Source organism: Helobdella robusta, assembly GCF_000326865.2.
Source record: "Helobdella robusta unplaced genomic scaffold HELROscaffold_9, whole genome shotgun sequence".
NCBI classification, from domain to species: Eukaryota; Metazoa; Annelida; class Clitellata; order Rhynchobdellida; family Glossiphoniidae; genus Helobdella; species Helobdella robusta.
This window is the reverse complement of record NW_008705512.1, coordinates 1181084-1196291: the sequence shown is the minus strand read 5'-3', so window position 1 is coordinate 1196291 and position 15208 is coordinate 1181084. Positions and strand designations below refer to the sequence as shown.

Here is a 15208-nt window from a genome sequence, read left to right as displayed (position 1 = left end):
CTGTTTATAAAGATTATGTATGTATGTATGTGTGTATATATATTATATATATATATATATATAATATATATATATCGTTCACGCAAAATTAGATTACCGCAACAGCATTTTTTACGTAGTTTCAAATCATTTGATTAATCGTCTTCAGTCAATTCAAAATCGTGCTGCAAAGATGGAGGGTTAAAATACGACCATGTCAGTAATACTCTACGAGATCTCCATTGCCCCACAATTAAAAAAGAATCATCTTCAAGATTGCCGTTACGGTTTTCAAATGTTTAAATGGTTTAAGTCCAAGCTACGTCCGGAAGGTGTTAATACAAAACGAAAACTATTCATCACTTGCAATTACGTTCGGATTCAGTTATTTTTATCGGTGCCACGAACAAATTTGATGGTGGCCAATAGGAATTTTGCCGTTGCCGGACCACAAATTTGGAACTCACTACCATACAGCCTCCGTTAACCTGGTTTAACTATTCAGAAGTTTCGCAAAAATTTGAAGACATCTTTTTTCCCGATGATTCTACCATACGAAAGCAGCGCCTNTGAGTTGCATTAAAGGGCGCTATATAAATTCTCTAATAATAATATATATTTGATAAAATCTACCGAATTTTAGCTTTTGAAAGTTTACGATTGAGCTTTTAAATATTTTTTTGTAATTTTACACTAACAGTAATTTTGTTATCCAATTTATTAAAACTAATTAGATCGATCGAAATATGGCCTATATACGCTTCACCGTGGACACAAACGATTTTTTTTAATTAAATTGGATAATAATTACTTTTAGAAATATAGAAAACCTCAATCGTAAACTTTCAATAGCTACAAATTCGGAAGATTAAATCAAATATTGTATCAATTATGGTTTTCCAGCCATATATATATATATATATATTTATATATATATATATATATATATATACACTAAATATGCCGTCAGATAGTTCTGTCAAAATATTGAAACTTCCGACAAGTATTTTTATAGTGAGTATTTTTCGCTACAGAAGGCATATAAACGCCAATGAACAAGTTGCAAAGTTTTCGAAAAATTTTTAATGCACTGCTATCTAACACCTCATTACGTTGATTATATCGAATGATTATTTTAGCATTTTATCCTGTAAAGTCTCACCTAATTGTATCACCGTAGTGCACTTTTTCTATCGCTTTCCGAATCACAATTCACTAACGTGTATCGCAAATACAATAAAAATACAACGTAGTCAAGTATCGCTGTCGACACTAACTAACAATCAACCAACCAATCGCTATTCGATATCCTGCACCTCTTTACATACCTGTCTTATCGACGCTCCTCGAACGTCCTAAATATCTCGATGTCAGAAGGTTTCTTCTCGAACTGGGTGCACTCATAGCGACACTAGCGTCTCCAGCGAATACACTTGTGACGGTTATAACACCACCCCCCTTCAAGTTTTGTTCGTCCTGAACAGAGTTCGTTGCAACGTCTGCATAAAATGGAGCCAATCTGTCCAAATGAACAATCTTCATTTTCGGCTGTGGCTTTCGATGTTCTTGAATTCGGTAAACAATGTCGTTCAATCGCATTATAATCTGATAAGGTCCTTCTCAACATCGTTGAAGCTTTGGAGACCGTCCTTTTTTCGATGTGGTTTATACAGCCATACCAGATAGCGTTAAATCCAGTAGCGTTTCCCTTTTGATCGTTTGGGTCTTGGTTGCTTCGCTGTTTTTTTCAACTTCAAGCGCGTGTATTAGTAGATGGTGTTTAACTGTTGACGGAGATTGTTTACATAGTCTGTTATTGATTGTAGGGCATTAGGTGGTACGCCATATTTTATATCAGCTGGGGTCCCTATTGAACTTCCAAAAAAGATTTTTGATGGAGGCTCTCCAGTAGTTGTGTGGATGGCACCCGATATGCCATAAGGAATAGTAGTATTTGTCGATTCCAGTCTTTTGGTTTTCGTCAACTACCTTGGCCAAATGTTCCATTCCATCTGACTGAGGGTGAACAGGAGTTGTTCTTGTCTTTATACCCAGTAATTGAAACAGCTCACTAAACAGTTGCGACTCGAAGTTTTTACCTTGGTCTGAATGCAGCTCCATGGGGACACCATACCGACTGATCCAGTTTATTACAATCTTTTCAGCAACGGTACGAGCCTCCTGGTTAAGTATCGGATATACTTCCGACCACTTGCTAAAATAGTTCGCTACAACCAGACAAATCGTCTTAAAAAGAGAATGAGTTTAAAAGAAACCACAGTACATACAGCATACATAGACAGAAAGTGTACGTTAAAAACTAACACACCATGTACCAAACATACATAAGAAATTAGGTGACTTGTATGTATTTTTAAAAAAATTTATTTTAAAATCATTAATGAGTACCAAATTATTACTTAAACTATAAACAAACAAAATTTTAACTTGAAAGTTTATATGAATCAAGTTTTGTAATTTTATAATATGATTAATATTAGAGTGAATAATTTAATGTTGCTTTAAATTAAAACAAAATGATTATTTACAGTAAAAATGGAAGTACATTAAAAACTCAGAAAGGAATGAGAATTATCACAATTCATTTCCATTGAAACACGTCACGAAGATTGAACTTAGAGATAACCATATTAATCAAGTCATTATTAAAAAATTTACTGGACTAAATATCCGGTTAAAAGTAAACTTAAAAAATATTTATATTCAATTTCATAATTTTCATACTATATGCTGCCAGCTGACCATGTTAAATTTGCTCATTACTCTTTCATTATTTTAAAAAGTATATATACGTATTTTTATATACATATATAATATTTGTTGAAGATTCTACTCATTACCTGTATAAACTATATGGCAGAATCAATTAAAATAAATAAAAAAAGAAATACATATAAAGTGAGTGTGAATGATGGATAAATGGGATAGACAAGGCCTCAGGATTGCTTGCTCTTTGTTGGTTCGTTGTATGAATGAAGCACAGCACGAAAGAGCATTCAATTAAGAAAATAATTACATAATATTTAAAAAAATCCCACATCTAAAGATGATATGAAGAGAAAATGTTAAACGATGTAAACGTTCGATTCATACACTTATAATAATAATTATTAATTAATAACCGAATAATTAATTACATTATATGCCAAGAAGATGAATTATAAAAACAGTTTGAAAAAAACTGATACAACTATTAACTGGAAAAAATAAATAACTGGATAGAAAACAATTATTAAAAATTACAGAAATATTTCATACAAATCAGGGAATGATTTTACAAAAATTTCATATGTACATATCATTAAGATTAAATTTTAAAAAATGAAAAAATAGTCAACGAGCTGTAAAAACTGAATTATGTGTAAATAGAAACAGCATAGTAGAAAAAAAGTACGTTGTTTCAATCCATGCTGAGATATGCAGTGCACCAATTAATTTCATTCAACTTTCTATACTCATTTCTCTGGTCTAATTATATAAATTACAAATCTGGAAAAAGATTTCTATTAACAAATCGGAATACGAATGACGACGACGGCGCGACGATTTATCATCAAACAGATCACACAGAATTTGTATAACAACTTTAAGCCTTAGATGGCGGGCCCATATGAACAACTGAAAAATTATTAGCTACAGCAAGTGTGGGTTATATTTACATTACAAAATGTCATTTATTTCTGTAAACGTTCTGGTTAAAGGATATCAGAAGTGTATTAAATAGAACAACGGAGTAATTGGATGATGAGTGATAACGCATCTTTAATCCCATCAAATTTATTTACATTATAGCGTCTCATCATGATGAGCGAGCACAACACACCTGCCACACTGCACCGCACCTACCACACCGCACCTACCACACCACACCTACCACACCACAAATGTTACACCAGGCAACTCTACCATGAACCCTGCAAACAATCATTAAAAATAAATAACTAAAAACGTTGAATTTTCATGAGAAAGGTATAGCAGCGATTGATTGATTGATCTATCGGTCGACCAACTGATTGATTGATTGATTGATTGATAGATTCAAGAGTTGATGACAGAGGAGGAGATCAACTTTCTCAATCTATCCATCTCTACCTGCATGTTGTACCTGCAATGCAATCGTTTTTGTGATTCATGTAGTTTTATAAAATATAAAATAATAATTATGCTAAAAAAGAAAAATTGTGCAACATGTGAAAACGTTAAAAAATGAAAATTTTTTATATAATTATTTTAAATCTAAAAAATTTATTAAAAATGTAATATTCATTATAATTATTAAAATGCTCTAACTAATGATTGGCCTATTTATTCTTTGCAAATCACCAAATAATTCCACTTTCACTAACCAATATAAAATAACTAACCAACCAACTGATCAATAATCCAACCATTCAAATAATAAGCCAACCAACCATCCAACAATAGATCAACCAGTTAATAGACCAGCTGATCCACCAGCCAATCAACCAACAAACCGGCCAATAAACCAACCAACAAACAAACCAGTCAATCAAATAACCAGCTAATCAACCAACCAGCCAGCTAACCAACCAGTCAAATGACCAACCTTGTTTTCTTCTCCTCATCAATTTCACCCATCAGATCAAGTAGCGTCTTCTCGTGGTCCTTCTTCATTCGATCCAGCTGCTCCTTCAAGTGCTCAACATTCCTCTGAAGGTCAGCAAACATCTCATTGGTCACCGCAACGGCAGCAGTGGTTGCAGCAGGTGCTTGTTTGCCGGGTTGTAGCGGCAAATGAGAGGTTGTAGGCGGGATGACGGGGAGCGAATGAAGCTCCTCTTTCCTGCTGGCAGCAGGTGGTTGCGCTTGCTTCATTATTGGTTTCTCATCTTTTGGTTGCTCCTATCGAGAATTCGGAAAAAATTAAGTTAGTAGGTTGCCTTTTAAAAATTAAAATTTTCACTAAGAAATTATCACAGAAAATAAAACTTGACAAACATCATCTTTATCTTCCTCACTGCCATCACCATGTCGTCGTTTTATTTCGATAACAATCATCATCCCCATCATCATCATCGACATCATTATCATCATCATCAGTACCTTGTGTGGAATGAATGCTTGAGGTCTTTTCTGAGCGATTTTATCAGGAAGTACTTTTGATGGTGGTTCTGGAGTTAATGTAATGTATGATAAATGTGAATAAGAAAAAAAATGACTAAAACTGAACTTTGTAGCTTGTTCTTTCTGGAATAAACAAAAAGTACAATTTAACAATAAATTGCCGAATATATTTGATATAATATAAAAGGACAACATAGAAAGAGACAAAAGTCATCACAGAAGTAAGCAGGTTATCTTCATTTAAATGTATTCCACCCATTGAAACGTTCCTAACTGTACATCATCTATTGTATCATTTATCTATTGTAAATCATCTAATCACCATGCCATGAATTATTATAACGAAGATTTCTAGTACTACAATTACATTCAAAACTTTTGTTAACATTCATTAAGATATACCTATTAATTGTTTCAGTTTTTTTTAAACTGTTGATTTAACATTTAGCTAAGAATTTGAGAATGTAGCAACTGTAACTTTTAATTAGCAGAGACTTATTTATAATCTGAAACTTCATTTCAATTGGCGAACATCTGCTGCCTTTTAAATGGCAGTATGTTTATAATTATCATAATTGGCTGAACATTCATAAAGAAGTCGCTAAGATTAGTCTACCCTGAAGACTGGATTGTGATGGAATGTGTAATCCATCCAAATCTCAACCCCATCGAAACCAGAACCACAGTAGCAGGCAAAATGCAAGAGGTAGATGATTGAAAAAATGAAATAAATGAATGAATAAATGAATCAATTAATCAATCAAACAAACAAACAGCAAGTAACGAAAATCAAGCAATTATTTCAAACAAAATAACAACTCACTAAATAACAGAAAATAAAAAATGAATCAATCAACCAATGAATAAAGAAATTACAAATTGAATGAACGAATGAAAGAAAGAATGGAGAAATAACAAAATAGACCAATGAAAAAATGGTCGTACCAGATTTAATTGGTTCTCCTGCCTCACAAGGTTGAGAGGGTGACTTGAAAGAAGCTGTCCATAAAACAGATCAATCCCATATTATTTCATGTGAATTATGAATTTTTTTGCGAAAATTAAAACTTCAAAACACAGCAAAGCAGCAAATACATGCACACACACACAAACACACACAGAAACGCATAAACACATATTGACAAGCGAGCAAGCAAACTTATAGAATGTACCAACATTTGAATTCGTTTTTTAACTTTGGCTTCGAGGTAGGCACAGCGGGGAAGGGTTTAGATGTGTTCTCAACAACTTTCTTGGGCTTCTGGTTAGGAAATAAATACAAATTAAAAATATTAAATTTTAAATATTGATAAAAAAAAACAAATATGGTCAAAAGATAGATTACAAATAATTGAAACAAAATAATTGGTGGTGAGACGGTGGTGGGATGGTTGAGGTGCTTGATTCTGCTGTTGCAGGTAGGTTCGAGTGCAACATGTGTGATGTATGGCTGCTTTCATGCCACATATCCACTCACATGCACTCTGTGTGTGTTTATGTGCTTTGTGGATGCCTCTAATTAATTAATTAATTAGTTAAGAGATAATTATTAATAATTATTTTACTTTTTGTGTTTAAATCATTATCTAACACGTAGATGAAACCTTTAAAAGTCCATGAGTAAACAAGCTGTATAATTAGCCACATCACTAACACACGCCTATACATTATTAAAACAACAAAAACACCTTGCTATATCTATAATGACAATCTTCGTTATAACCAGCATAATGAGTAGATTTGATAATTTTACATTTTTACACATTTCACCATCATCTACATCATATCTCACAACTCAATTGTAACCGAAATGTAATTTCAACAAAAACATTACACAACCATGATTTAATCTGTTTCATATTTCCAACAGCAATAACAATTATGACATAAACACCTACATACATATCCATCCATCACCCAATGTTCTCCAGAGTCCACAGACCGTCGAGGCCGAAAGCATTATCTTTTTTCCAGAAACCCTGTCTGGACTCGGCTTGTTTTTTGCTATCCATATATTTCTTCTAGTCCATTCTTCAATATTATCTAACCATCTTCTCGGGGGTCTTCCTTTCTTCCTTTTGTCTTCTGCTCTGGCAAACACAGCCATTTTCATCAGCCTGTCATCTTTCATCCGACAGATGTGCCCAAAAAAACTCATTTGTCTTCTTAATACTCTCGACGTTGACGTCTCCATCATTCTAATTTGAACTCTTATTTTTTCACTTGTTCTTTTTTTCTGTCCATTTTACACGGAGCATTCTTCTGTAGCACTTCACATCAAATGCATCTAGTCTTCTTCTGCCTTCTTTAATGTCTGTGCTTCGATTACATAAAATAATGTTGACATTACACATAAATCCATCAACTTTAGTTTCTTCTGAAGTGATATTTTTGTCCTTTTCCATATTATATTCAGTGTTCCATATGTGCCTGCTGCGATGCCAATTCTTCGTTTTATTTCTTAACTGCAATCATATCTCTTGTCAGGCTTTCCATGTATACAAACTGATCTACCTGTCCAATATTTCCTTATGTTAGTTAGCTTGGGTGTTATTTCCCATTACCATAACTTTTGTTTTTTATTTATTAATCCTTAGTCCATAACTCTTTTCGCTTTTATATAGACATACATAAAGACAAGTGAAAATTTTTTTTTATTATTCATATGCATGTACAAATACAAATAACCGTATACACACATACAAAGTACAAGTACATGGCCACCTCTTCAGGGGGTAACAGTTGGACGAAGTTATCAGGGAAGACACCAACATTACCATTACAATCTCCCTTCCACCACCCGGCGTCCTCGAGATTCCGATCAAGGACCACAATGATGTCACCAGGAGTCAGTGAAAGTTCATCAGGGTTCTCGGCTTTGTATGCAAACAAGGCTTTGGCTTTTAATACTGCAACTTTAAATCAATTTATGAACGAATTATCATGGAATCATGTGAATATGTGTAGATATAGAAACGAAAGAAGCAGGCATTGATGAATAAAATATCCACTGGCACACAGTTCTATATGTTGTATGATACACACGATTCTTGGTTTTCAATGTATTTGCTCATTGTGAGTGAGTCGTACGAGTATTTATAATGGTATTTATGATGTTTTCAAATGAATATACCCAGCATGTATTGCATATTTGATGGTAAAAAATACTAATGAGACCACAAGCTAAAAACTGACCTGATTTGTCATCTCTTGTCACAGGAGGAGAAGCTGCTTGCTTTCGAGACTTTGGAAACAAATTTTGAAGGTATTGAATAAACAGCAATCCTCAAGCAAAATAGAAGCAATTTATTTAACAATTCATTCAGACTGTAATTATTTGCTCATTTAAGGAATGGAAAAACCATAATATAAAGTGAAAGGAAAGTCAGAATTATAACCTAATTATAATTATATTGATAACAACCTCTAGGACAGGTGGCATAGCTGTAGGCACATTGCTAGATACATTACTGCTGATGTTATTGAGAACGTTGTTTGGCCTCGTTGATGCACCTGCTGACAAGGGACCTCTGTTCGTCGGCTTCAATAAAATTTGTTCATTGTTGAACAAGTTTGGTCCGAATCCTACTCCAATGACCTTCCGACCTTTGATCTCAGGTGCATCATAAGGTTCTTGCACATCAGCTACATTGTTAAATGACGGTGATGCAGAAAGTAAATAAAACATTATTGCTAATAATGCATAAGCCTAAAGCGAAAGTTAAGTAAATATTACAAAAAACAGCTTGATAACTTTCAAACTTTTTATTAAACTTTGAAATTACTTAGTTAATGTCAGACATACAAAACTAAAATAATTAAATGTGAATTAAGAAGCTACATGAAAAGATGAATGAACTCAAAAGTACCTTCTGAGTCAATCAGTTCCACAAAATTTGAAGGAAAGACACCAGTCTGTCCATTCAACTTGCCTTCATACCACCCTGGTTCTTCCTGATATCATCATCATTAACATCATCATCATTAATATAATACCACCACCATCATCATAAATATAAAATCATCATCATTATCATCATCATCATTAATATAGTACCACCATCATTAATATATTACCATCATCATCATCATTATCATCATTAATATAGCATCATCATTAACAACATCTTAATGTTGATCAAACATGTTTATACATGTATATATGCAATATACATATATACCAGACATTTATATATACGTGTATCATCACATAATTTTGTCTATTCACTTTCATAATCTATAAGAATTTTTGGAAACCTCAACATGACAACATGGTGATGACAGCAATGCTAATGTACAACAATACCAAGGACAACACGACAATAACAACATCAACAACAAGAATGAGATGATAGTAATGAGAAACCTGTTTGAGGATCTCAACGATCTGTCCAACCTCCAGGTTCAGCTCATCATCATTCTGAGCTACGTAGGCAAACAGGGCTCGGGCTTTCTTCTTTTTCTGTGGCACTGATTATCGTTTTCATCATCATCCTCATCATCATCATCATTGGTATAAACTCATCATCATCGTTTGTATATACTCATTATCATCATCTGTATAAATTCATTATCAGTGCTTTTTTGCGCCAGTATGGCCTACCAGCACCTTTTTCAATGTGGGGAAAAAAATTATTACTTTTAATTAAAAACAATGCCACTTTTTGGTGTGATAGCCAAAATAAGTCAGCCCCTGGCGAAAGTTGTCCACATTGAGTACCAGCACCAATTTTTTTTTACAAAAAAGCACAGCTCGTATACTCATCAGCATTACCATGAATACTACTACACAACGTCAGAGTGAAACTTCCACACGTGTGATTTAACTTATTCAAACTCATTCAATATCATTAGATCAAGCAAAATAGAAGAAATAAGCAAGGAATTGGAGGACTGACCAGCAAAAACAGGTGGTGGATTGTTGATGACACTGTTCAGCCTGTTCTTGATGTCCGTGACTCCTGATGCTCGCTTCTGTGGCAGGTCCTTTGGCTTTTCGGGCTTCTTATTTTCCTTGTATTCCTGAGGCATGCAATTGCAAGTGAAATGGATGATTACTTAATATTTAAGAAATTTAGAAAAAAATAAAATTGGTATTGTCATAATATGAAAATGTAAACATATAAAATATGATAAACCTTGACAAAATTATCTGGGAAGAAGCCTTTTTTGCCATTGAGTATGCCTTCACACCAGCCCTCCTGGACTTTTGTGACATTTGTTATGATATCTCCCACTTTTAAGTTCAATTCATCTGGCTCTTGTGCAACATATTCGTACTCCACTATAACATCCACTATGAAGAGTTCAATCAGTAACATTTATTTTTAAAATTACAATCATCATATGAAAATAAAATATTTGAAACTTTATATGATTATCAGAGCTTAAAAAAAAATGATATATATAAATATTTTTGGACAGCATAGTTTAAAAAGCCCAAATTAAAACGTTTGAAACAGCAATGTACTCTAAAAATAAAACCACAGCAACTCTTTAAAATTCAATTTGTTTTCAAACATCAAATGAAAACATATCAGCATTGTGAGCAATCAAATTTTTAATGAAAAAATAATTAAACTGTAAAGTAAACTAATACCGTTCTATTGAACCGACATTAAAAAAAACAACCAACCATAAGGCAAAAACATACTGAGTAAGATTTTAGAAGAAAAATAATTATGAACCTAAAAAAAATTGTTTTATTCAAGATAATCCATGGAACCAACAACCACTGCTCATTTTGCAAGTCAGAGCAGAAAAATAGTTTCTAAAAAAAACTTTAATGTTTGGAAATAGTACAAATACCAGACTACTTTTGGATTTGCTCACAAAAATTGAATCATTCTTTAAAAACCAAAAAGATAATTACATTATTCCAAGGAATGCATGTCAAGTACGTTACCTTATTTCAGCTCTTAACCAGCTGAATCTCAGTTAAAATGCATCAGTTGAAAAAATAAAATATTCCAACAAAGTTTTCTGATTGTGTTTACCACTACAATAACTCATTGATGCAATACATGCATGACATTATCTTCAAAAAGTGGACCAAAACAGATGGAACTTTTTACTTAACTATCATCCATCTTTTCAGGTAGTTAGTTTTTTACAACAGATTCACAAAAAAATAATAATAGACCAGATATGACTGCAATAATATATTATTTTGCCTTAAAAAACATTTAAACATAACTGAATTATATGAGACATAGATGGAATTCATCAGAGAATGAAAATATTGAGCCTGGACACATTTAAAAAAAAGTTGAAAATCATCATATCAACAATTATCACACGTCATTCTACTATAAGAAACTGCAGTGTTGATATAGAAAAAATATAGTCTGCTGAATTACTCATTACATATATTATATATGTTTATCACAGACATAATTAACATAGGAGTTGTTACAAGAAATTACTTTTGATAAAACAGTTAGTAAGTTAGTGGCAGCTCTTGAGCTTATTGTATTCTTTTTTAAAATTTTTCAATTTGACAAATTATTTAAAACTAAGCTACTTATTTACTTAAAGCATAACATACATAAGTGGTAAAACTTCTAAATTACAATTTTTATCCATATTATCTATTAGTCTAGTTTCTAGTGTCTACCCATTTTATTTTTAATAATAGCCACTGATAATGAAAAATTTTATGATTACTTTTATTTTATTCTTATAAAAATTCAAATATTGAGTTAAATATGCTAACTGAAACTTACAATTTACCTAATTATTATTTTTAAAAAATAGGAAAATTTTTTGTGACAATTTCAACAAACTAAGAACTTTTAAATTTAAAAGATTAGGAAAAAATTACTAAAATCACTGAATGTGAAAAGTAATTAAAACCTTTTCAAATTAAAATAAATAAGGTATACTTATAAATATAAAATAAAACCATAAGTTATTATTTATATTATATTAATTTTAATTTTTGATACTAAAGTTAGTTTAGTTGGTATAATAAATTATTTTATATAGTTTTCGATTTGACTTATTATAGATTATATTATACTAACTATAATTAGTCAATCAAAACAATATTATATATAAAATAAAAAAATAAACAGTTAAAACATAAAAGTAAAAAAAAGTAAGGAAATGTCAACAAAACGAGGAAGAATGTTAGCAGGTATCAACAAGGGTTGATGTTTGAATTGATTTGATTAGTAATTTAGTCAATCAAATTATTAGAAGGCTCCAAAAAAGATCACGCCATTTTCAGTAGGAGAAAAGTTTATATAACATTACAAAAAAAACACAAACAAATAATTAGAAAATAAAAATAAATCCCAGCTTTTTAAGAAAATTTATTTTGAACTAGAGTTAAAAAAATAAATGAGTATAAAAATTACTTTTCGACACCAACACTTCCAGCTCCCTCCTGAATTTCAGACGAGTTTTCAAACTTTAAAATAAAAAACAAATTAAAATTCAAATCAACACCGAAACAAAACACACGTTCATTGGGCAATGTTGCCTTTCATTCGTTTATTCGTATAACTCCAATTCCAAACTTTGTGAAAGTGAGTTGTAAAATTGTTCTATTATTATTTTAACTTACTATATGTTCAGAACTTATAATACCTGTCATCATAATAATACCTATATAATATTATAATACTTAAAAATGAGTAAAAATTTGTAAATTGTAATTTCATTTGACCGCTAGATTGTGTTTTTTATTATTTTGGTATATCTTTCATGAGAAAGACTCTTTACACTACTGCAAGCTATATTTCTGCATTAGTCAAAAGTTTCTTAGAGTTTTACAACTCATATATATATATATTATATATATATAATATGATATATATCTTATATATATATAGACATATGAAAGGATCTTTTATTCAACAAAAATTCCAAATAAATAGAAAAAAATTGTTAGGATGATTGAAATAAAACGCAAAGTTTATCGAGCCCGGACCACCTTTCAAAGGAGTTATCTTAAATATGAGTAATTTTAAACAGAAAGAGTACAGTGAAACTGTAAAAACAAAATTCTATTAGTTGAGCATTTTAATATATAAATAAAGACTAATGATAATTTAAAAAATAGTAGAACAATGTACGACCTTTAGTGGGAAGATTAAATTTGCATTTGTTGAACATTGAAGCAACATTCTTTATGTGAGGTACAAATGTTAATTTTTGATCTAGGTATATTCCTAGAAATTTGCAAATTTTAGTTTAACTTATACTTGCGTTGTCAATTGTAATTTTGTACGGCTCCTATAGTTTACGTATTGGACAGGACCGAATACCATCAACTGAGTTTTAGTTTTGTTTATTGTTAGTTTGTTGCTATGAACCCATTTAAAATATTTTTAAGTTCGTTACCGACGTCTTCATTAAGAGACACAATTCTGTGTCCGCTCCGGAAAATATTTGAATCGTCTGCGTACAGTACGAAGTCAAAAAACATTGACGAGTTACTGAGATCATTGATTTGTAACAGAAAAAGTGGAGGGCCCAGAATACTTAGCTTTCGAACCACTTAAGTATTGTGCCACGAAACCCACATACACATAATTTTAGAAGAAAAATGCTGTGATCGGTAGTATCAAACGCTTTTGATAAATCTAGAAAATCTCCCACGGTGAAAGTGTTTTTTCAGCTGCTTCTCCGATGAGTTTTATCAGTTCTATTATCGTCAACTCAGTAGAATATCCTTTCCTGAAGCCAAATTGATTTTTATTTAAGATGTCAAATTTTGAAATAAAATTTACTATTTTTGTTTGAATCAGTCTTTTCAAAATTTTTGAAAAACCTGAAAGCAATAAGATTGGCCTAAAATTTTCCACGTTAAAATTATTTCTCAGTTTTTGAATCGGAATTATTTTTGAAATTTTGAATTGATCTTGAAAAATACCAAGGATAGATTGAAGATGTGATATAATTGCTCTGCTGTTGCCTCAATTGTAGGAATTATGAATTTCATTGGAATTTCATCATTCCCACAAGAATACTTTTTTTAAAAGATCTTGTTGCTGAAATTACACCTTCAAGAGTGACGTTACCGTAGAAAAATGAGTTGCAGATTTTGCCCGGCATATACTACGAGTTGGAGGATTCTGGTTGTTAAAGGTTGCAACTGATACGAAATGTTCATTCAGACCTTCAGCAATTAATTTAGGATCATCTGAATCAGAGTCATTTACTGTCAAACATGCGTTTTTAATCTGACTTTTGTTAAGTTTCTTAGTCAGTTCATTTTAATATTTCAATGTTTCTTGGCTGTTTTGTTATGATTTTAAAATGTTATCATGGTAATATGCTTTTTTTACTGCATATACATACATATACGCAGTAATTTATTAAATCAACCGAATTTCTTTTATTACATTTCTCAATATTTTTAACAAAAAATTGCATTGAGAAATGTAATCAAAAAATTATCCAACGCAAGAAATTTGGTAGATTTTATAAATTATTACATTAATTATGGTTTTTTACAAAGTATATATATATATATATATATATATATATATATATATTTCTGCGACCAACCTACGTAATCTAACAATCGAACAAGATCGCGAGCAGCGACTTCTCCATCTCTCTCGAGAATTAGAAGTTAAAAAGAAGGTAGTTCAAGACTTGTCGAATCAAAAAAATCGAAAAGACGAACTACAAACATATTAACGCCAAACATTCGGTAGAATTTATAGAATATTGTAAAATTTATGGTCTATTACCAACATATATATATATATAGAATATTGTAATATATATATATATATATATATAGTATAGTAATATATATATATATATATATATATATATATATATATATATATATTACAATATTCTATAAATTCTACCGAATGTTACTATATTGTAAAAATTATGGTTTTTTACCAATGTATATATATATATATATATATATATAATAATTCAATAATACAATAATTTATTATTGTGATATTTAGCTGATTAAAAGATTGTTTCAATTCAAGTCAAAAATACCGTTATTAAGATTTTTGCGCCATCTAAGTTTTTCAATTTTTCGAACAATTATTTTATCGATATTATTTCATTTATTCAAATTATTAATAAAATTTTTAATTATTTTAGACTGCATTTTTTATATATTCATTTACATATTTCTACA

At 31.0% G+C, this 15208-nt stretch overlaps 1 protein-coding gene across 1 annotated transcript; it reads right to left on the bottom strand.

The window, feature by feature from the left end:
* Positions 1-2350: 2350 nt before the first annotated feature.
* On the bottom strand, positions 2351-12525 carry HELRODRAFT_96485 (hypothetical protein). The gene is made up of 13 exons (XM_009033073.1): positions 12447-12525; positions 10224-10381; positions 9984-10107; positions 9452-9555; positions 8955-9039; positions 8510-8730; positions 8281-8329; positions 7810-8000; positions 6262-6349; positions 6031-6084; positions 5065-5132; positions 4568-4863; positions 2351-4105 (listed from the first exon to the last, which is right to left on the bottom strand). Coding segments are annotated over exons 1-13 (1506 nt in total). The 5' UTR covers positions 12448-12525; the 3' UTR covers positions 2351-4038.
* Positions 12526-15208: the final 2683 nt, after the last annotated feature.

Excerpts from the sequence above, each read along its gene's own strand:
- HELRODRAFT_96485 (XM_009033073.1), bottom strand. Across the intron at positions 9,556-9,983 it reads TCCACCACCTGTTTTTGCTG|TGCCACAGAAAAAGAAGAAA; the intron begins GTCAGTCCTCCA and ends AACGATAATCAG. Across the intron at positions 5,133-6,030 it reads AGGAGAACCAATTAAATCTG|AACCACCATCAAAAGTACTT; the intron begins GTACGACCATTT and ends CATTAACTCCAG.